The 23,982-nt window shown below is 45.7% G+C and overlaps 1 protein-coding gene across 4 annotated transcripts in view; it reads left to right on the plus strand.

Annotated features, from left to right (window-relative positions):
* Positions 1-235: 235 nt before the first annotated feature.
* C3H6orf89 (chromosome 3 C6orf89 homolog) overlaps positions 236-23,982 on the plus strand; it is a 38,740-nt gene continuing 14,993 nt past the window's right edge. Inside the window, exons 1-5 of one of the 4 annotated variants that reach the window (XM_062186031.1) lie at positions 249-337; positions 2,351-2,443; positions 7,033-7,105; positions 11,852-12,059; positions 12,503-12,716. In XM_062186031.1, the coding sequence (XP_062042015.1) occupies positions 11,871-12,059; positions 12,503-12,716 (403 nt within the window). In that variant the 5' untranslated portion in view covers positions 249-337; positions 2,351-2,443; positions 7,033-7,105; positions 11,852-11,870. Of the gene's footprint in view, positions 338-2,350; positions 2,444-7,032; positions 7,106-11,851; positions 12,060-12,502; positions 12,717-23,982 lie in introns of all 4 variants that reach the window. The other 3 variants (XM_062186033.1, XM_062186030.1, XM_062186032.1) reach the window with 3 other exon arrangements.

Below are 23,982 nucleotides of genomic sequence, written 5' to 3' on the forward strand. Positions count from 1 at the left end.
GCCTAACACACGCTGGCACGTAGCAGGGGGCTCGGTCAGTGCTTGTGTGAAGCAGACGCCCGCAAGGCCTAACACGACGGAGGAAGAAGAGCCGCGCCCCAGAGGGACGCCAGGGGGAGCCAGACCCCGCGTTCCCGCGCGCGCGTCGCGCCGCCGTTTTTTTAGCGGAAGCGCGGGGCGGGAGGGCGGAGCTACCCTGGGGCGCGCGGCCTTGCCTGTGCGGTGGGAGTTGCTTCCGGGTTGCGGTCCCGGAAGCAGGAAGTGGTCGGCCCATCCTCCTCGCCCGGCGGCTGCTGTCCCCGAGGCGGGAGGAGCCCGAGGGGGCGCGGGCCCGCATGTGAGTGAGTGGGGCCCGAGACCGGGAGGGGGGAGGCCGGCCCGTGACAGCCTCGCTGTCTGTGACATCCATCCTCGCGCCGCCCCTCCTGTCACCCTGTACCCCAGAGCTGGTGGCTTGTCGGAGCCTCTCGGGGTTTGCGGGCTGACAGCAGCCCCAGGCGGCGCCCTCGGGGTCGGCTCCCCCAGACCTCTCCGTCTTTGCTTGGCTCCGCTGGGGACGGCCGAACGCGGCCACAGCAGGGCCCAGCACGAGCCGTGTTGGTGAAGTCCAGCTCGCACTGTCCTTTGGATGGCTTCCCTGTGTGTGTGTGTGTGTGTGTGTACACATATGTCGAAAGTAGATTCTCCGGCCCTCTCCGAAACCTCTTTTCTTAGTCATTGTCAAGGGGGAAGTCCTTTCTTTTCTTTTTTTTGATCATGGTTCTGTTCTGTGATAAAGCCGACACCTCGGATCTCAGAAAGGAACATGACTTGTGGCGTCTTGACAGGAGTAGATGAGGCGTTTGTACAAAAAAAAATTCCCCTGTCCGATGTGCTGTAGTCTTGCGAGATTATGAACCCTGAAGGTCGTGCATTTTCTGAGAGTCCGCATAGCCCTGGTATTCGAGAATATGTCTTTAAAAAAGCGTTAGGTCATCAGTCACCTTGTGATAGATACTGCTCCCGGGTGCGTAATATTTTTGTTTGTTTGTTATTTGTTTTTTTTGTTTTTTTTTTTTTTTTGACAGGCAGAGTGGATAGTGAGAGAGAGAGACAGAGAGAAAGGTCTTCCTTTGCGGTTGGTTCACTTCCCCCCCAATGGCCGCTGCGGCCGGCGCATCTCGCTGATCCGAAGCCAGGAGCCAGGAGCTTCTCCTGGTCTCCCATGCGGGTGCAGGGCCCAAGCACTTGGGCCATCCTCCACTGCCTTCCCGGGCCATAGCAGAGAGCTGGCCTGGAAGAGGGGCAACCGGGATAGAATCCTGCGCCCAAACCGGGACTAGAACCCGGTGTGCCGGTGCCGCAAGGCGGAGGATTAGCCTGTTAAGCCACGGCGCGGGCCCCGGGTGCATAATATTCTGACTTCTCTGATTGCTTGTTCGGTGGTTCTCATTGAATTTTCTGCAAAGGGCTCTCCCTTAATAAATCCGTTAATTTCCATTGGAGTTCTCACAGTCTCCTAGTGAAGGAATAATATGGCTCTTAAAGTAGCTAAATTCAACTTTGCTGTAATGAAGTTTTGCATGGAGATTCGTGTGGCCCAGCGTGTGCCAGAAAGAGGCCCAGTTAGTCCTGTCAGGTCTTAAGGCTGGCCTTGAGTCCCTGTCCCCCCACAGGAATTCTGTGACACCAAGAAGAAAATCCGAGTACTGATTCTTGCGCATCTAACCTCTCATCAGGCTGATGGCATTAAAAAGTCTTGAAGTAAAGTGACTAAACCATATGTTACAGTCAGTGAGATCACTTTAGATCCTTTCCATAAATTTGTTCAACCTTAATCCTACTTCATATCAGATGAATTTACCTGTCTGCTAGCTTTTTGTTATTTTCTCCCTTTATCTCTGCTTTAAAGAAACCCACAATTTAGTGTGGAAGGTAGAGACAGACATGTACTACAAAGGGGTAGAGTTGTATAAGGTTCAAAAGGAAAACTTGAGGTCAAAGTCTTAAAGAGTTCACTTTTTGGACAAAGCTTGGAGAGTGTGACTTTTTAGGCAGAGGAAAAGCTTTTGATTGTACAAAAGCAAAAAGATGTGAAACATAAAGGATTAATAGAAAATGAGACTGGACAGGTAGGCAGTGACCAGAGCATTTAGGACTACGGTAAGTAAGTTGGACTTTATCTTATAACAGTTAAGTATTTAATTTGTCTGGAAGTTGGAACAGATGTTTTCTATAACGTTGTAGAATCCTGTTAAAATTTTGGAGTAGACATAATTATCCTGGTTTTATAAATAAACACGCCAAGGCTAATTGTAAGTAGTATCTCAGGGCCACAGAGTACATAGAGAAATCTAGAATTTGCTTCCAGCTTTTTCCAGCTCCAGCCCTGTGTTCTTTGCCGTATGCTGAACTGTACTCCAGCAGAGGATGGTGAGCCCTGGAAGGTTTCCAGCGTGAACCAGTAAGTGCTTCAGAAAAACAGCTTGTGGGTAGCATAGAGTATGGACTAGAGACAAGAAGCATAACTGTGTCTTTGGTGCCCGTGGATAGATGTTGAGGCCCTTGACTGCCTTTAATGTTGGCAGAGCTAGAGAGGCAACGATGGCTATGAGAATTCTCTAGAAGGTTGAATCATGAGGGACAGTTTCAGTGGCGGGAAAGAGACAGGAAGAAATGAGGTTTTCCTATTTGGAGGATTGGTGTTTCCATTAGGAAAATAAATACAGTAGGGGGAATGGGTTGAAGGGAAAAATACTAAGTTCAGTTCCGGACACATTAGGTATAGGGAACTATGGGAAATTTGGTCTGAGTGTGGGAGGTGGTTAAGTAGATGGGTCTTGAGCTCTGCGGTGAACTCTAGACTAGACATTGGGGAGTTATTAACAGCTGCTGGGTAGAAGGGCGGAGGGAAGGGGGAAGGTCAAGGACAACTGCGGTGAATGCCAGCCTCTGGCAAGAGAGCAGGAGGACTGTGCCAAGGGTTGAGAATTCTTGAGGGAGATAATGGTTGGCAGTGGCAGCTGCGGCACAGAGGTCAGGTAAGGTCACAACTGAAGTTGTCCTTTGGGCTTGGCAGTTAGAAAGTCCTTGGTGACCTTAGAGCAGAAACGGCGGAATGGAGGGTCAGAAATAGGATCCCAGCAGATTGATAAATGAGTGGAGACCTGAGGAACAAAGTGAGTGAGGGTCCCCACCTCCCTCAGCCCACCCCCAGCCCTGTCCTGGGAGCTTATCGCTCAGTGGAGTTAGGAGGGCAGAGTACTGGAAATCTAGCGGGGAAGGATTTGGTTTGTTTGTTGTTGTTTTTTTTAAGAGTAGAAACTGGAAAAGATGAGGATGGGAGTAGATAGAGGTGCGTTTAAAAATGTGGAGACTTCTGCTTCAAATATGTCAGTGTCAGAAAGACCAAAAAAGAAGGAAGCAGGAACTTGTATATATAGGTAGATCAAAGAGCCATGGCAGCCACATTGCAATATGTGGCCTTTTGTTGGGTCCTGGACTTTTTTTGTTTTGTTTTTTAATTTGGAAGGCAGAGTTACAGAGAGGCAGAGACAGAGAGAGAGAGAGAAGTATTCCATCTGATGGTTCACTCCCCAGATGGCCGCAATGGCCAGACCTGGGCCCATCTGAGGCCAAGAACCAGGAGCTTCTTCTGGGTTTCCCACACAGGTGCAGGGGCTCAAGGACTTGGGCCATCTTCTACTGCTTTCTCAGGCCATAACAGAGAGCTGGATCAGAAATGGAGCAGCTGGGACTGGAACCGGTGCCCATATGGGATGCCAGCACTGCAGGCGGCGGCTTTACCCGCTGTGCCACAGCACTGACCCCTTGGATTTTTAAAAAACTATGTGGTCTTTTTTTTTTTTTTTTTTTTTTTTTTTAGTAGGAACATTTGACTATAGACTGATTATTAGGTAACATTATAGAATTATTTAATTTTAACAGGTATTAAAATGTTATATAGAATACTGTTGTTAGAAGATACATGCTGAAATATTTAGGAATGATTTCATGATGTGTTGCAACTAACTTTTAAATGGACCTGGGAAACAGAGTGAGAGAGAAAGCAAGTATTGGCCAACTGTTAACTATTGGTGGGCCTAAGTGAGGATCTAAGACAGCTGTTCATTGTATTATTTCTGTTTTTCTAGAAGTTAGAAAATTTTTAAAATAAGAATTTCGGGGTGTGGGGGGAATGTAGACTTGAGGCTGTGTCCACATGGTAGTTGTTTTCTCTCCTAACTCAGAGCAACATATGTTCAGAGAGTGAAGGGAGGACTTGCTCTGGCCGTCTCACTGGGACGAGATGTGCAGGAGGGAAGCTAGATTCGATTGATGATAACGTACAAAAAGGGTAGAATCCTTTGATTGCAAATTTTAAAAAAATTAACTGTTTAATTGAGATGTGATTGAAAAAGCTGCACATATTTCATATAAGCACTTGATGGGTTTAGAGACAAGTGTATTCCATCACCTCAATCTGCGCCATCAACTCTTGCCTTTCTATTTCTGATTTGTCATTCTTCACAGTAAAAATGTGATGTGGCCTCTTTTATGAGTATACAGTAAAATGTTATCTCAGGCCTGTGCTGTACTGTAGTTCTCTAGGACTTAGTCATCTATATAACTGAAATTGTATTCCTTGACTACCACCCCCTTGTGCCCCTGCTCCCACCTCCCACACCCACCATTTCACTCTCTGATTCTATGGATTTAACTATTTTAGGTTGCCCATGTAAGTGGCATAATATAGTCTCCCTTTGTCTGGCTTCCTTCACTTGGCATATTGTTCAGTGGATCTATCCATAGTGTTGCACATGGCAGAATTTCCTTTTTCAAGACCAAATAATATTCCATTTTATGTATATACTACATTTTCTTTATCCATGAACCCATCCATGGACATTTGAGTTCTTTTTATGTCTTGGCTATTGTGAATAATGTTGCAGTGAACATGGAAGTATAGCTGTATCTTTGAGATCCAGATTTTTTTCCTTTGGATACATATACCCAGAAGTGGATTGCTGGTTCATATGATAGTTCTATTATTATATGTTCTGTTTTTAATTCATTTTAGGTTCCATAGTGATTGTACAATTTACATTCCTACCAACAATGTACCTTGATTTAAAATTTTAAGTGCTTATTGCATTTAAATCATTAAAATGATTACTTCTAATTCATATTGATCATTTTAATGTTTTATTAGTTTTTTCCTTTAAGTATGATGTTTATGTTTGCTTACTGGTTTTTAATACAGTATAGGAAATATATTTTCCCCTTTAGTAGAACATATATTCAATGAAGGTGAATGAATACGGAAGAATGCGCACCATACTGCATAGCTAGTATAATGCTGAGGATCCAGGTAGGGGGAAGAGAGTCTGATATTACTCTGGATGAAGATTGGGATGTATCCAGATGAACTTTTGAAACGTTAGGAGCTGCAGAAAATGTGGCCTGGTTTGTGTTCTAACCAGTGTTGCATCTTAGTCGCTCCACAGGCATAGTTCAGAAACTGACCTGCTTTAGACCAGCATTTTTATTAGTCACTTCTATCCAAGTCGTGTCAGATGTGCCCCTGCCTCGTTCCTTAGCCTGAGACCCGGGAGAGTTGTGGAGACCATCCAGAGTGGTCAGTTCATCCTAGTCCTGATATCTTCCGAAGTACAACAGCTCTCCGGCTTACCTCCCACGGGCCTCTCTTGAAGGCAGGTTTTCGTATCTGGGCACTTGTACCATTCTGAGTGAGACAATTCTTTGTTGTGTGGGGCTGTCCCCTGCCTTGCAGGGTGTCTAGTTTTTGCCCTCTACATGCCAGTGGTAACCCTGCCAGTTTGGGCAAATATCTGAGATCAAAAATATCTTCAGACTGGCCAATGTCACTCCCACTCGAGAACTGCTGTTTTAAGTGTCTCTTAATCAAGGGATGCCTCAGTCAGCAGAGAAGGGGGTTGAAAACTTCTGTGTCTGGACCCCACTTCCAGGTATTCAATGTAAGAGACCTTGCTGGCCGGCGCCGCGGCTCCATAGGCTAATCCTCCACCTTGCGGCGTGGCACACCGGGTTCTAGTCCCGGTTGCCCCTCTTCCAGGCCAGCTCTCTGCTGTGGCCAGGGAGTGCAGTGGAGGATGGCCCAAGTCCTTGTGCCCTGCACCCCATGGGAGACCAGGAGAAGCACCTGGCTCCTGCCATCGTATCAGCGCGGTACGCCGGCCGCAGCACACCGGCTGCGGCGGCCATTGGAGGGTGAACCAATGGCAAAAGGAAGACCTTTCTCTCTGTCTCTCTCTCTCACTGTCCACTCTGCCTGTCAAAAAAAAAAAAAAAGAGAGAGAGAGAGAGAGAGAGACCTTGCTTTCCACTGTTTCAGCTACCCATGGTCAGCTGCAGTCTGAAAGTAATACATAGGCAATCCCAGAAACACACAATCCTTAAGCTTTAAATTATACTCTATTCCAAACAGCATGATGAAGTCTCAGACGCAGTCCATCCTGCCCTAAATCATTGTTTTGTCTAGAGTCTGCACGGTGCTTACAGTACCGTCTTAAGTGCTTGTTGGCTATCCCACTCGTCAGGTTAACTGCCCTGCTATTGCAGTACTTTTGGTGGGTAACCTTGTGTGGTAGCCTAACACTGTCACAACGCCCGCGCCTCTCACCTCACTTCATCTCATCACTTGGACATTGCATCATCTCACACCACCACATGAGGAAGGGTGAGTACGCTGCAGTAAGATATTTTGAGAGAGACAGGCAGATACCACATTCACATAACTTCTATTACTCTATTTAGCTATAATTGTTCTATTGTGCTGTTAGTTGTTATTAAGCTCTTAATGTGTCCAATTTATAAATTAACCTTTATCAAAGGCTTATATACCTGAAAATTCATAGTATCTGTTGGGTTCCATACTTGCCACAGTTTCAGGCACCCACTGGGGGTTGTGAAATGTTTTCCTTGTGGGTAAGGGGGAACTGCCATATGCCCAGGGTGCTGCGTGATACCTTGGTTTTTATAAATCTAGTGATCCTGCCTATGCCCTTGCAGGTTTAAGCCACTCCTCTGAACGTCCCCCTGTGGCAAAGCTCACTTCTGCCAGAGTCGGACCCTCTTTCCGGAGGTAAATGAATCCCCTTCGAGCTTCGGTGGACGTCACTCAGCCCCTCATGCTTGATGTTTTCACTGTAGCTTTGCGTTTGATTTTTTTTTTCAAAGGGGCAAACTTCTTTTGTTGTTGTTAGTTTAATATGTCCACCTGGATCCCAGTAGTGTCCCTCTGTGTGACAATAAAAGTGTCTCCAACTTAAACAGGAACATACTATCTCAGGAATCCTGGTCAGAAAGCCAAGATGTGGGAAACACTGTAATAAGGTCTCTTGTTGCTCTTCTTGCAGGCATCACTGTCATAGGTCATTTTCAGTTCCCAGCCACTTGGGTGTGATGATCAGTGTGTGTGTGTGTGTGTGTGTGTGTGTGTGGTGTTCTCGGAACGGGCAGCTCAGGATAGGAAAATCCCTGGCTGGGGAGGCAGAGCCCTGGAGGCAGGCACACTTGGGTTCACATGCTGGCCAGTTAGGAAAGCTCTCTGTTTAGTGAAACCTGTGAAATGCAGTGAGTCCCATGGCTGGCATCTTGGCGGCGAGGCACTGAAGCAGCGTCTCTGGAGTGCCGCGCACACAGCCTGGCTTCTGGGGCAGGAGCAGTAGGCCACGAAGTCTGCAGTTCCTTCCTTGTATATTCACAGATTTTTAGAGCAGGAGACCTCGTGGTCCAGTGTCTTGTTTTTGGGTGAGGAAATAGACCAAGTGACTTAGCCAGAATCATTGTTTAGCCCAGCAGCTAAGACTGTCTGGTTAAGACACCTGTGTCCTTGCATCAGGGAACCTGGGTCCATTTCTTGGCTCTGGTTCCTGACTCAGGCTTCCTGGGCTGGGTTCCAGCTCCTGGTTTTGGGCTTCAGCCCCTGCCCAACTTGCAAGATTGCAGGCATTTGGGAAGTGAACCAGCAGGTGGAAGCTCTGTCTCTCAAATAAATAAAAACAGACTATTTTGCTAGTGATCAGCGAAGTGTAGCCTCAAACTCAGGCCTCTTCCCTTCTAAGGCAGTGCCGCTTCTGTTTTTTGTAGCTGTAGCATTTCAGATCCAACTCCGTTGTTTCTTCCCTGTGGTGCCCAGGCCATTTGTCGCTGCAAATCTCTGACTCATTTTGTGCCTGATTATGATTATGTTCCTTAAGAGTATCTGTGGGATTTTTGTGATTACTAAATTAATACAGAAGTCCAGAAAATATGGAAAAGCACAAAGGAAATAAAAATATAATCTCATCTCCCAGAGATGATTACTCCTGACTTATTATTAGTTGGAGATGCTACATCTTAATTTCTGTTTTTCTTTGCTTTTTGTTTGTTTTTAGTAAGGCTGTTTATCTTTTGCGATCCTTTCTCCTGGTTGCTAATCAAGAACAACTGAGTAGAGAGCGTATGAGGTCCAGATGAGGTTCAGGAGATAACTGGGTAGTCTAGATTCATTACGCCCACTGGAAATTAAGACATCTGACCTGGACAGCCTAAAACGATTGTCCTGCTTATGGACATTAACACGTAGTTTGCAGTGGTTAAGCATATGCTTTAAGAGAGTCTACTGGAAAGAACCTTTCACAGGAGGATCTCAAAAAGAATCCTGTTGTGTTATAAGTTTCACCCCCCACACACCGAGTTTCTCATTTTTTGTTAACACATGTAATCAAATGCCTGCTGTATGTATAGGACGCTATACCGTAGTAAGAATATATAAGATACCTCCTACTCCTGTAGTCTGGTGGTTAGCAGTGGGAGGGGTGGAACACAGTGTCATATAATGAATGCAACACAAGAACAAATACCTTTAAATTCTATAAATATGTAATTTTAAAACATCTTTGTCAAGATAATAACTTACGTTCCATAAAGTTTGCCTATTTAGAATGCACTGTTTGGAATGAGTGTGGTGGCATAGCAGGTTAAGCTGCCACTTGGGAAGCCTGCTATTGGAGTCCTGGTTCAAGTTGCACCTCTGCATCCAATCCAGCTCCCTGCTAATGTGCCTGTGAAGGCAGCAGATGATGGCCCAGCTACTTGAGTCCTTGCCACCCACATGGAGACCCAAATGGGGTTCTGGACTCCAGGGTTCAGCCTGGCCCAGCTCTGGCTGATGCAGGCATTTGGAGAGTGAACCAGCAACTGGAAAATATTCTCTCTCTCTCTCTCTCTCTCTCTGTGTGTGTGTGTGTGTGTCCCCTCCCTCCTTCTGTCACCACCTTTCAAATAAATAAATCTTTAAACAATAATATGTACCCCAGGAGGCAGAAAAGGATGGCTCAAGTACCTGGGGCCCTGCTACCCATTTGGGAGATGTGGATGGAACTCCTGGCTCCTGTCTTCCATCTGGCCCAGCCCTAGCTAGGGAGTGAACCACCAGTGAATAGAAGATCTCTCTTCTCTTTTTGTCTCTATCTCTGTGTGTCTGTTGCTCTGCCTTTCAAATAAATAAAAATAAGTAAACTTTAAAATGCAATTCATTAGCTTTTAGTGTAATCATAAAATTGTTTAACTGTCACCATAACTTAAGTTTAGGACATTTTTGTCATTCTAGAAAGGAACACCTTACCCATTTACAGTCACTCCTCATTCGCTTCATTCTTTCCCCTAAGCAACCACTAATTAATACATTTACTCTCTCTCTCTCTCTGGATTTGCCAATGCTTGGCTTTTTGTATAAATGTAATCATAGTACATGGTTTTTGATGGCAGTCTTCTTTCACTTAACATCATGTTACCGATGTTCATCCATGTTGTGGCCTGTGTATTTTCTAATTTTTAATTTTGGTTTGTATTTTCCAATAGTATTCTGTGATATGAACATGGATATACCACATTTTGTTTATTCATTCATCAGTTCATGGGCATTTGGACTGCTTCCATTTGGGACTAATATGAATAATGTAGCAATTAATATTTGAGTTTAAGTTTTTGTGTGGACATACGTTTTCAGTTCTCTTGGGTACGTACCTAGGAGTAGAATTACTGGGTCATATGGCAACCCTGTATTTAAATTTTTGATGACCTACCAAACTGTCTTCCACAGTGGCTGTACCATTCTGTGTTCCCTACCTGGGCATTTTTGTTTTACTACAGAAGAGGCACACTGACACATGCTGGGTGGTGGCATTGCAGCGCCTCCCTTCTCTCTTGCAGTGACATGATTGCCGTCTTCTACCCTACAGGTGGCAGCATCCTACTGAAAGAGTACATGTCAGTGCTGTGTGAGGTTAGAAGCACTTTGGGAATGAAGTATATAAGAGAACTTTCTGCCTCAAAAAAACACAAAAAACAAAAAAAATACCCCACAGAAAACAAACAAACAAACAAACAAAAAAACAGAGGAAGAGAAACTGTTCCTTTATGAAGAAAAATAGTGTTTTGCATCAAAAGCACTTTTTAATTTTTTTTTTAATTCAATAGGGAGAGAGACAAACTCCCATCTACTAGTTTACTATCCAGATGCTTCCAACTGCTGGGGCTTAGCCAGGCCAGGCTGAAGCTGGGAGCCAGGAACTTAGCCCAGGTCTCCTCTGTGGATGGCAGGGACCAACTACTTGAGCCATCACCATTGCCTCCCAGGGTCTGCATTAACAGGAAGCTGGAATTAGGAGTGGAGCTGGGATAGAATGAGGGCGTCTTAACCAGCATTCCCAACTAGTAGGCTAAACAAATAGGTGGCCCAGCACAAATACTTTTTGAAAAGAGTTAGTATTTATTTTCATTTTCCAAATGGTCCTTTTGCCACTTTAGTTCTTACCTGTTATTTTGTGGCCACTATGAAACACTCTGAAAAAACTATGAGAATATGAATATTTAATTCTGAAATTAGTTCTAGATCTTAGCTCTTTTAAGTATATAAAATATAAAATACCCCTCCTAATCTAAAGTTGCATTTGTGGGAAAGCATGAGGACAGCAAGCTGTATGATCTGAAAAACTTCCTTGCCATGTTTTTTTTTTTTTTTTTTTTTTGACAGGCAGAGTGGACAGTGAGAGAGAGAGAGAGAGAGAGAAAGGTCTTCCTTTTGCCGTTGGTTCACCCTCCAATGGCCGCCGCGGCCGGCACGCTGCGGCCTGCGCACCACGCTGATCCGATGGCAGGAGCCAGGTGCTTCTCCTGGGCTCCCATGGGGTGCAGGGCCCAAACACTTGGGCCATTCTCCACTGCACTCCCTGGCCACAGCAGAGAGCTGGCCTGGAAGAGGGGCAACCAGGACAGAATCCAGCACCCCGACCAGGACTAGAACCCGGTGTGCCAGCGCCGCAAGGCGGAGGATTAGCCTATTGAGCTGCCGTGCCGGCCGCCATGGTTTTTGTGTTGTGTAAAATCTCGGTTCTCCGGGAACGAAGCTTACCAGCGTGTTCCTCAAAGTAAATCTCACCTTTGGTGACCGTTCCTCCTCTTGTGTTGCTGAAAGGTCTGTCTGGTGTAATTGGAAGGAAAGAATTTGCCAGCAGCACTGCTCACATTCCACTCCTTATTCTGAATGACCAGCAGCGGTTTCGGGAGTGTTGCTGGGTGCCAGCAGTGCTTCAGAGATCCAGCAGGGACTCGCTGGAGACAGCGTGCTCTGTCGGCTCCTCCCAGCCCGCCGCTCAGGAGCCTGGAAAAGCTTGTGCCACAGCAGCTTCACGTTGTCTCACTGTATTTGCTGTGTTCTAGTGCCGGTAACCGTGGGTCCTTCCCCGCAGGTGGCCCAGAAGCACTGTTTTAAAAGAAGAAGCTTTGAGGAAGACATACTTTCAAGAATCCGTCTTTCTTTTCACACGTATTTTCTTTCTCTCAGGGATTTTGTATTCGAAGACATGGATCTTGCTGCCAATGAGCTCAGCATTTATGACAAACTTGCAGAGACTGTTGACTTGGTGAGACAGACAGGCCATCAGTGTGGCATGTCTGAGAAGGCAATAGAAAAATTTATCAGACAGCTGCTGGAAAAGAATGAACCTCAGAGGGGGCCGCCCCAGTATCCTCTCCTTATAGCTGTGTATAAGGTAAAAATGTGCTGCAACTCGCTTAGGCAGAGTGCAAACTCTTCGTCGTGTTCCTTCCAGATGTTTCTCTTGACTGATTCCACCATTTGAGCCTTGGTTTGTCTATCAATAGATTGGCCGTATTACCTTGAGTTCCTGGGACACTTGACTGTGTGTTGACTGTCACAGATGAAAGCTGTGTGCATATGATTACACTGTCTTTTTGTGTACTTTTTTAAAATGTGGGACAGAGCCCCTGACTGCATGAGAGAACCTTAGTGAGCTTTGTAGTCCTGATAGTTCTCAGAGCTTTCGGGAAGTGAATGTAAACGGCTCATTTATGAAAATGGATTGGTACTTAAGGCACATCGCAAATAGCAGAAGAGGCCTGTGTGTTTTTCTTGGCGTTAAGGTATTTTGTTTGCTGGTACTGTTATTAATTCCTTTCCTGTCTTTTGTTGTAGGTCCTTGTAACCCTGGGATTAATCTTGCTCACTGCCTACTTTGTGATTCAGCCTTTTAGCGCATTGGCACCTGAACCGGTGCTTTCCGGAACTCACACCTGGCGCTCACTCATCCATCACATTCGGCTGATGTCCTTACCCATTACCAAGAAGTACATGCCCGAAAATAAGGGCGTTCCTCTGCGTGGGGGAGATGAAGACAGAGCCTTTCCAGGTAGAATGCGATGTTCGCTGTGTGTGTGAGGTAGTGTTCTTGACAAAGGCTGCAGCTGGAAAGGGAATCCTGTTCCTGTCTGCTGAGAGACACCCTCCCTAATATGCCTTATTTAATTCAGCCCCTACTGAAACTCTGTGAGATGGGTTTTATTGGCCCCATTTTGCAGGTTGAGAAACTAAGGCTGAGAGAGATTAGGAAAGAAGCCAGAGAAACACATCTGGTAGAGCCAAAAGCACAGGCCCTGCTTCCCAGCACACATGGGGGGGATGAGTGTGTTCCTAAGAACACACCTACGAAGGGTTTCACTGTGCCTTGTTCTGTCCTTTTCTCTTGTGAGTCCTTTCTACCCTAGATATTTAATGCGTAGCTGCTGACGTACTGGAAGCATCTGAGCCCAGCTTGCTTTTAACCAGGTCCTTTAGTAGTCTTTAGCCTGCTGGATGCGGCCTTTGTCCAGGTGTATCCCACTCTCCCTGTTCAGTCTTTCTCTCTGTCATGGTTCACTTAATGTGGTGCTGGAAAGTGTATCCGTTTTACCTAGTAATTTGAATTTAGCAAACACTTAAATTTGTTAACAGTGTGTCTTGGGCAGCTTAGGAGGTCTAGCCTGACAAGTCATTTGAAGTGTTTCCTTTTGAGAGTAGTTTAACGTGTGGTAAGACTTGAACTTTACTTTTTGAGAAGGAAGAGAGAGAGATGTAATGAGGATTTTATTTTTTGGCAATAGTTACCTTTCTGTACAGAGGAATGTGCGCATTAATATCAAAGATGGGTTGTGGAAGTTTTTCTGTAATGATGTTCTGAAATCTTGAAAATCCAAGGTAACTTTTAGGAAATGAGTTTTTAGAAAAAGAGTCCAGGTTTGGGGGCAGGTGTTTGGCACAGTGGTTAAGACGCCACTTGGGATGCCTGTGTTCCTTGTCAGCATGCCTGGGTTCACGTCCTAGGTCTGCTTCCAGTTCCAGCTTTCTGCTGGTGCTAATCCTGGGAGGCGGCAGCTGACGGCTCAAGTACTTGGGTTTCTGCCACCCTTGTGGGAGACCTGGATTGATTCTGACTTTGGTCTGGCCTGGCCCCAGGAAGCTAGACTAGGGAGTGGGGCTGGACCTGAATCTAGGCACTCTGAGATGAGATGCAGGCATCCTAAGTGGTAGCCTAACTGCTGTGCCAAACACCTGTCCCTAGTTAGTTTTTAGATTACAGATGTAATTTCCTTGTATTTACTGAGACGGTTGATGAAGTGTCATGCACAGAACTCAAGAAATGCAGTTTCCCACTCCTCTCTGGCAGGACCAGAACATGTGGTGGAAAGAGCCAGAGAAGTGTGTTAGCCAGCTCAGACACAGCATTCTGCTGTCCTGACAGTCTTTCCCTCGCAGCCTCCCTGGAGGCAACTTCCGTTCCGTGGCACACGGGGTGAAGTAAACAGGACCCGGGGAATGCCATTCATTTTCTTTGTGCTGTCCTATAAGGTAAATCTTCACAGAAACGTGGGGTGGTCGCTGGACACTGATTGCTCTTTCTCCAAGTCATACTTTCCAAATTGAGGAACCACCGGTGTCTTGTCAGCAGGCCAGCTTGCTTGGTCTACTTCAGATTAATTTTGCCTTGCAGATGGAAATCAAATGAGTCCTTGGAATTCGGTCCTCAGGAGAGAGCCGTGGAAGGGTGTGGTTTGATTTAGTTCATGAATGCTGTTGATTCTGTGAAAGTGCTGTTCTTACTTGTAAATGCGAATGTCGATGCGCCGTATTTTCCTATGTGTGATGATTCTGGGAAGCTGTGGTACACTAACAGCATTTTGCATAGCATTTGGGAAGAATGCACCATGGTATAAGATGAGTAGAAAAACATGGAGGAGATTAGGTGCAAGAGGTGGAAACCTCTGGGGCTATAACAGGGCAGGAGAAGTAAAGATATAGCATTGCTAATGTCCTGGTACCAAAAAATGGTTGCCTTCAAGTTAGGCTAACAGCAGTACCTTTAAGGTAAATGCGGGGCAGGGAGGGGAATGCCTCTGGTTCTCCAGAGGAAGCCCCACAGACCCGTGGTTTCCTGGTGCCAGCCTGTGTGAGGCCCCCAAGGTCTTTGGGGACCTCTGGGTGGGAGGGCCTTGGGAATGGAAAGCACCTGGGACCTCAAGGATGTTTTAGAGGCACCACCAGTAGGGGGAGATTTTTTTTCCTGACCCCACCCAGGGAACAAAAAGGCGACAGAATTGTGTTTCTTTTTCTGTTGAGGCCTTAGGAAATCCTGCTCCTATTTTTTTTTTTTTTTTATGAGGACAATGAATGACATTGCAGTGATTTTGTGTAAACATCCTACTCTGTGGCAGAAAAGAATAAGCTGACACTTACTTAGTGTTTACTACTTACCAGGTGCCTGACCTGCTCAAAGGGCTCAGTTAATCTTCAGAATGTTCTGTGAGGCAGGTTCAGGTTTTATGCCCATTTAACCGAAGAAGACACTGAGGCACAGTGAGGTTAGGTCACTTGGTCAAGTCCCCAAGTCTAGTAAGTCATGGAGGCAAGATTTGAACCCGGGCATTCCGTCTCCAGAGTCTGAGCTCTCAGCTTCTGGTGTGAGTAGTTTGTAGCTACCTGCTATACCTGAACAGTCCAGCTTTAAGTTTGATTTTGGAGTTGTACACGTTCTCCACCAGGCCCCCAGATACTTTCTCTCTCGGCTCCCTAGTCCCTGAAGAAACAAGGTTCTTTCTGGCTGGTGCTATAGTTCTGAAGAGAATTGTTCTTCTAGGCTGCTGACTTGTTAGAATTTTCCTTGTTAGTCTTCCCCAAGGCATTTAGCCCAGCACATCCTCCAAGTCTGTATCCTCACGAATGTTTGACTTACGCCTCTCTTAGTGACCCGTAGTGTTCCCATCATCACACTCACATTCTTAGTTCTTTTTCTTCCTCTCTCAGTCTGATATCTTTATGTCCACTTTGCTCATGCCATCCATTCCCTTGGCTTTTACCATTCCACAGTTTCACTGAGTCTAGAGCTGAAAAGGAAGTTGAGAGTTAATCTAGCATAGGCTTCCAGTTTATAACAGGAAATCAGGACCGGGGAGGTGAAGAATTGGGTATTCAGCTAAAAGTGGCAGTGCTGGCTCTGATGATATTCTCTCCACTGTCCCACGCTATTCCTGGCCACGCCAGGTTCCAGCATGTTCGGCCAGTTATTTTGATTACTTCCCTGGTCCTACTGCACATACAGGGAGTTTCTTATGCACAGTGAGAGGGTGGACCTCTGTCCTGTGGCGGGAGCTCTGTGTTGCTGTGGGCCTTCACTGGGAGTGAAGTGGACCCAGCAGCGGCAGGGAGTTTGGGATTAGTGGATCATGCATTGGTTTAGAACTAAGGACCTACCCAGATTTAAATAGTCTAGGCCTGGATCTGAACATGAAATGCTTGAACCTCACAAAATGCCTTCCTCATCTGCTTACAAAATAAGCATGGCTTCTGTGATAATAACAACTCGGTCAAGCGCGTCCTCTGGTACTGGGCCATTTGCTTTATATTCACTTCTCAGTTTCACAACAGTCGCTAAAGTCGTTTAGACTTTTATTTCCTTTTCCAAGATGAGAAAACTGATGTGCAAGGGTATTAACTCACTTGAGGAAAGTCTCATATTTAGAGATAAGTTTTTATGCAAGTGAGAATCCATGAAAATAGATGGAGTCTGTGGCTTGGAAATGGCTCAAATGCATTGCCTCCTGGCAGCAAGGCTATTGGTGAATGGTTTCTTTGTTTCCTTCCCTTCTTAATGGTGCTCAAAATGGCTCTAGGTGTGCTACCACCAACGAAGGGGACCTGCAGAGGACCTGGCAGAGGCACCTTCACTGTCCAGGCTTTGCCCCTGCCTTGGGCTGGGATGCGAGAAGAGACGCTGTGCAAAGGGAGCCCCTGGAGACTGGCCCGACTCAGCACCAAGCACGTACAGAGCGGGTCACCCAGTGCAGGTCACGGGAGCTTTGCTGTGGGTTGGCACAGGCTTGTCTTGGATACATTTCTAATTATAAAAACCTAATATAAGAAATGAGTTTATATTTATCTCACCTTCCTTTTTAAGATTTCTGTATCTACTTGTCTGATTTTTACTCCCCAAGGACTTAATCCTGTTGTTCAGTCTTGAGAAGTCAGATTTCCTCCCAGCCCCACACCCTCCCTTTTATTGAGAGCCTGCTACGTGGCAGGCAGTGTTCAGAATCCAGCAGTGAGCAAAACAAGCAAGTCTTCTGCTCTTCCAGCATTGGCCTTGTGCCTTTCTTTCTTCTTCCCCCTCCTTTTCACTCAGAGAGAATTTTTTGTCCTCGGAAGAATTTTTTTTTTCCTTATTGCCAGGTTAATATGTGTGTGGAAGGATTTTCCTACTGAGAATTCCAGGGTATGTTAGGGTTGTCCACAGTGAACCAGCCCCTAGGCAGCCTCCTGAAGGGTCACACCCACCTACTTTTCTGCAGAGCCCAGCTGGTAGAGAGGGTGGGAGGTTCTAGTTTTCACACCTTGACTTCAAGGTTTTGTCGGAGACTGGTTTGGACATTTCACACAGTGTAATGATTCCCTATCATGGTGAGAATCTGGACTACAGGCCATGAGCTATGTTGAACTGTCAGATGCAGAGTTTCTCTTCTCTGCCACTCCTTTTTAATTTTTTTAAAGATTTATTTTATTATTTATTTGAAAGAGTTACAGAGAGAGGTAGAGACAGAGAGAGAGGTCTTCCATCTGCTGGTTCACTCCCTAAATGGCCACAATGGCTGGAACTGCGCTGCTCAGGAGCCGGGAGCTTCTTCCGGGTCTCCCACATGGGTGCAGGGGCCCAAGGACTTGGGCCATCTTCTACTATCCCAGGTCATAGCAGAGAGCTGGATCGGAAGAGGAGCAGCAGGGACTAGAACCAACACCCACATGGGATGCTAGCACTTCAGGCCAGGGCTTTAACCCGCTGCGCCACAGCGCCGGCCCCTACCTTTTTAATTTTTATTATTTTAATTTAAAATAGCTGGTATAGGAGGACATCTGGAGTAAAGAAGCCTTGGAAATTGAAAGCTAGGAAGTTGCTGTGTTAATGCCACTGGCCTTTCTCTCTGGTGTTGCAGGAAGGGTGGCTAGAAACAGGAGAGCTGGGAGGAAGTGAGATTTGGCGCCTCAGGTGGTTGGAGAAAGGTTGTGACCTGGGTGGTGTGAGCTGGGCTGGCTGTGCACGGTTGGCTGTTTTCTAGGCTGGGATTTCCCTCACTCTGGCATGGTTGCTGCAGCCAGTTGTATAGAGAACATGTCAGACAAAAGCTTTGTAAGCTCGTCTGACCACATCTCTGTCCTGCTGGGGATTCTATAGGAAGGGGAGGAGGAGCCGGCAACATAACCCTACCCCTGCCCCCACGTGGTTCACTGCCCTCCCATCTCTCAGTCCCTTCCCATCCAACGCAAGCACCTTCTTTTTCTATGTTCGTGAGCTCCAGGCTACCGAAGTCAGTGTGGTGTTCCCAAACTCGGATGGCATAGCTAGCCCGTTTGAGTGATCATCTTTTTTCTTATCATCTCCCTTCCTTGCCTGCATGCCCCTGCTCCCATCAGGTGCTTTTCAAGAGCCTTCCCTCTGTTCTTAAAAAGAAAAAAAAATTTGTTTGAAAAGCAAAGACAGACCGATAGAGATCTCCCATCCACTGATTTGCTTCCCAAATGCCTGAGATGACCTGAGCTGGGCCAGGCCTAACCCAGAGCCAGAAGCTCAGTCTGGGTCTCCCACTTGAGTGGTAGGGACCTGAGCCATCGCGTTCTACCTCCCCGGATACATATTGGTAGGAAGCTGGACTGGGGAGCAGAGACTCAAACCCAGATACTCTGATAAGGGATGTAGGGATCCCAAGTGGCATCCTAACCTGTGTGTCCAGCGCCTGCCCCTTGGCTGTACAGTTTAAAGTTGATATTCCTGGCCTGTTTCATTATCTATGAGGACACTGTCACTGGGAAGATCCATAAAGCACATACATACAAAAGCAACAAAGATGTGTCAGAACTTTGATTTTCTAGAAATAATTTTAATAAAGTAAAAATTTTCCTCTCTGTCCCTCTTAGTTCTCTCCCCAAGCAACCACGAGCAACTACTAGTGTACACCTTTATGAATTTGTCCATGTCTATACAGATAAAAAGGTTAATGTATGTTTTAAGATTTATTTATTTGAAAGGCAGAGAGAGGGACAAAGACAGAGACCTCACATCCACTGGTTTGCTCCTCAAATGTCTGCACAGCTAGGGTTGAGCCAGGCCCGAGCCAGGAGCTGAGAACTCAGTCCAGGTCTCCCACATAGGTGGCAGGGACTCAACTACTTGAGACGTGACTGGCTGCCCCCAGGGTGCATGTTAGCAAGAAGCTGGAATTGAGAGGAGAGTTGGAACTGGAACCTGAGCATATGGGATGCAGACATCCCAAGTGGCGACCAGACACCCTCCCCCCCCCCCCAGATTTAATATATGTAAAACAAATTCTTTTCTTGTTCACACACACACAAAAGGACTCATACATATTTTTGGCTGCATACATTATATTACTTCCTAGAACTGCTGAAACCAGATACCACAGGCTGGGTGGCAGAATCTCATTCTCTCACAGTCCTGGAGGCTGGGAGTCTGAAACCAAGGTGTCTGCAGGGCCATCCATGCTCCTCCTCGAAGGCTGTAGGAATCCTTCCTTACCTCTTCTGACTTCTTCTGGTTGTCAGCAGTCCTTGGCTGATGGTAGCATAACTGCTACTCTGCCTCCGTCTTCACATGGCTCTCATCTGTCTGTGCATATAGCTTTGTGTGTTCTCTTAGAAAGACATCAGATTGGACCTGGGGCCCACTATGCATCAATATGGCATCATCTTAACTAATTACATCTGCAAAGGCCCGATTCCCAAGTAAAGTCACGTTCTGAGGTTTCAGAAAGGACATACATTTTGGGGAGAAACTGTTCAACTCAGTACACAGATTTTGAGGGTTTTTATATTAAGTTCTATGCATAGCCCATAATTCAGCTGGATTCCAGGCTGCTTGGTTTTTGCTGTTAAAATGTACCCAGGGACCATTCATATACATATCTGTTTATGCACAAGTACTATTATTCTTGTGAAATATATTCTTGGAAATAGAATAGAATATTCTTGGAAATGGGTCAGAGGGCATGCATATTTCAAATTGTAATAAGTACTACCAAATCTTCATACAGTTATACTTACACTCTTTGTTTTTGGATAATTTCTGTTTTTTTTACGTTCCACAAGGGTTTTTTTTTTTTTTTTTTTTTAAGATTTATTTTATTTATTTGAAAGAGTTATAGAGAAAGAGGGAGAGTCAGAGAGAAACAGATATTCCATCTGCTGATTCACTCCCCAAATGGTGGCAACTGTCAGGACTGGTCTAGGCCAAAGCCTCCCACGTGGGTGGCAGGGGCCCAAGCACTCGGGCCATCTTCTGCTGCTTTCCCAGGCATGTTAGCAAGGAGCTGGATCAGAAGTGGAGCATCCAGGATCTAAACAGCACACATATGGATGCCAGTGTTGCAGGTGGTGGCTTAACCCACTGCACCACAATGCCAACCCCCCACAAGGGTTTTATACCTTTTTTTATTAATATGTAATAATTAGGGCATACAGTGTGTGTTTCATGACATTTATACAGCAAGTGCTGATCAAATCCTAGTAATTGGTATTTTCCTCTCCTTATCATCCAGCTTATACTTTTATTAACAGCATGTGTTGATCATCAACACTGAATGTTATCAGTGTTTTGCCAACTAGAAAGTGGTGTAATTGTATATTATTTCAATTTGCCTTACTTTGATTTTTGTGGCATTGAATGTCTTCATATGTTTTATTTTTCTGTGAATTACTTATTCATATTCTTCATTAAGGAAGTTTTTTCTTATCAAACAGAAACTCATTCTATAGAGATTAATTTATTTCTTCTTATATGTAAATTTTGATAAATCTACTTTTCTTTATGACATCTAGGTATGTTTCTTTTTTTATAATAATTCCTTTTTAAAAATATTTATTTATTTGCTTGAAAGAGTTACACAGAGAGAGAGAAAAAGAGAGAGAGAGAGGTTAGCTCCCCCAGATGGCCACAATGGTCAGAGCTACGCCGATCCAAAGCCAGGAACCAGGAACTTCTGAGTCTCCCACGCGGGTGTAGGGGCCCAAGAGTTGGGCCATCTTCTACTGCTTTCCCAGGCCATAGCAGAGAGCTGGATTGGAAGTGGAGCAGCCGGGACTTGAACCAGCGCCCATATGGGATGCTGGCACTGCAGGTGGCGGCTTTACCTGCTACACCACAGTGCCGGCCCCTGAGTATGTTTCTTACTTAGGAAGCCTTCTTTGTTTCTAAGATCATAAAAATCATCTCCTGTCTTTGCCTTTAGTTATTTTTAGAATTTTATCAGTACTTTTATTATTATTTTAAAATTACTTATTTATTTGAGAGCGAGAGAACTTCTATCCACTGGTTTACTCCCCAATGCCTGTGGCTTGGCAAAGCCAAAGCCAGGAGCCAGGAACACCATCCAGGTCTCCCGCATGGGTGATAGGAACCCAATTACCTGAGTCATCACAGCTGCTCCCATTGGCAGGAAGCTGGAGCCAGGAATCAAACTCAGGCACACCGGTCAGTGTGGGAGGCGGGCAGGTGGGCAGGCGGGAGTATTAACTGCTAGGCTAAGTGCACATTCCTTTTAATTGATAAAGAATTTAGTTCAACGTATAGTGATAGGCAGAGAGCACATTTTGTTTTCTTCCAAATAGATGACCACTTATCGCAATGTGATTTGCTAAATCTGTCCTTTCCTAACCAAATCAAAGTTTACTTCTATCACAAATTATTCTCATATACAAAGGTACTTCAAAAAGTTCATTGAGGGGTAGGCGTTTGGCCTAGTGGTTAGGGTGCCAGTTGGGATGCCCACATTGGAGCACCCAGGGTCAATCCTTTGCTGCCTTTCCCAGATGCTTTAGGGAGCTAGATTGGAAGCAGAGCAGCTGAGACTTGAATCGGAGCCTACATGGGGTGCCAGCACTGAGATGGCAGCTTAACCTGCTGAGCCACAGCGCCGGCCCCTTGTTCTCTCTCTCTCTCTCTCTGTCTCTGTCTCTCTCTCTCTCTCTCTTTTAAAGATTTATTTTATTTATTTAAAAGACAGAGTTACTTAGATAGAGACAGATAGAGAGGTCTTCCATCCTCTGGTTCACTCCCCAAATGGCCACAATGGCCAGAGCTGTGCTGATCTGAAGCCAGGAGCCAGGACCTTCTTCCGGATCTTCCATGCAGGTGCAGGGGCCCAAGGACTTGGGCCATCTTCTACTGCTTTCCCAGGCCATAGCAGAGAGCTGGATCGGAAGAGGAGCAGCTGGGACTAGAACCGGCACCCATATGGGATGCTGGCACTTCAGGCCAGGGCTTTAACCTGCTGCACCACAGTGCCGGCCCCTGTTCTGTCTCTTGATTCCAGCTTCCTGCCACTATGGAACTTGGAGGGCAGTGGTGATAGTTTATGTAATTGGATGGCTGCCACTCATATGGGAGGTCTGAATTGAGTTCCAACTGCCAGCTTTGACCTGTCCCAGCCTGCAGCTATTACAGGGATTTGTCGAGTCTATCAGTAGATGGGAACTCATTCTCTCTGTTTCTCTATCTGCATGTCTCTCTGCCTCTCAAGAAAGAAAAAAGAATGTGGAAAGATAAAATTAAGAGATAAGTTTAGGGGCTAGCACTGTGGCTCAGTGGATTAAAGCCCCAGCCTGCAGCAATGCCATCCCATATGGGTGCTGGTTTGAATCCTGGCTGCTCCACTCCAGTCTGGCTCCCTGCTGATGGCCTGGGAAAAGTAGCAGAGGATGGCCAAAGTACTTGGGCCCCTGCACTTTTAAAGTTGTTTAAGTTTATTTGTTTTTATTTATTTGAAAAGCAGAACAACAGAAAGAGAGTGAGACAGAGATCTTCCATCTGCTGGTTCACTCCCCAGATACCTACAACAGCTGGCCCTGGGCTAGGCCAAAGCCAAGAGCCAGGAACTCCACTAAGTCTGCTGTGTAGCTGGAAGGGACTCAAGCAGGTGAGCCATCATCTCATGCCTCCTAGGCTCATTGGCAGGAAGCTGGATTGGAAGTGGAGGCAGGACTCAAATTCAGGCACTCTGATAAGAGAGGCAGGTGTCCCAGCCAGTGGCTCAGGCTGCTATGCCACAATGCCTGCTTGAACTTTTTGCAGGCCCCATGTAGTTGTTCTATATAGAGGAAGTATATAGGATATAGCCCCCTGTATGAGAACATAATGTCAATTTCATAGTGTGTTCTGTAAAGTCCCAAGAACCCTGAATCAGAGAATACGGAATCATTGACCTTAGGGAAATGTAGTGAGTGTTAAGTTTCTTCAGGCCTCTGCCAGAACATTTTCATCAAGCCATCAATATACAACTTTGTTTTATATATGTTTCTACGTAAGCATCATCTTATTTAATATGTTGTCAACTCATCACCATTAAATCCACAGTCAATGCCGGTATAACTCATGCCTGTATAAAGCACTTATGTTTTTTCTTGGAGGCACATCACAGCCATTATTATTATTATTTTTTTTTTTTAAGTTTGAAGGATAGAGTGTCAGAGAGCTTTCATTTGCTGGTTCTCTCCCCAGATGCCTGCAGCAGCCAGGACTGGGCCAAACCAAAGCTAGGAGCCAGGAATTCCATCGGTCTCCTTCACGGGTGACAAGTAGGGATCATCTGCTGCCTCTCAGGGTGTGCATTAGCAGGAAGCTGTATGAGAAGTGGGGGCAGGACTGACACTCAGACACTTCTGAGTGTGCCATAAAGCCTGCCCCATCACAGCCTCCTTACACTAAGGAGCACTAGGCAGTACTTGAGGACTATGTTTGGGTGCTTTAAAAAAACAAAAACAAAAAGCAAAATATTTTCTAGAGGAATTTTGAGTTCACAGCAAAATTAAGCAGGGAGAGTACAGAGAGTCCTCATATATTCCCTTTCCTCACACATGTATAACCTCCCTTGGGAACCATTTTAAACTGCAGAGTATCCAACAAAAAGCACAAAAATGTGGCACTTAATAGGTGAAAGGGATGCTTGTTTACAGTATAAGACGGAAGTCAGAAAGGCAGAGCAGTGCCTTGTTCCACCTGCCTCCCTGCTCTGCACCATGGGGATTGACTTTGGAGTCACCAGTGAGCTTCCGGGAATAGGCAAATTTACAACTAGGAAGCCATG

This window comes from Lepus europaeus, chromosome 3, assembly GCF_033115175.1.
Source record: "Lepus europaeus isolate LE1 chromosome 3, mLepTim1.pri, whole genome shotgun sequence".
NCBI classification, from domain to species: domain Eukaryota; kingdom Metazoa; phylum Chordata; class Mammalia; order Lagomorpha; family Leporidae; genus Lepus; species Lepus europaeus.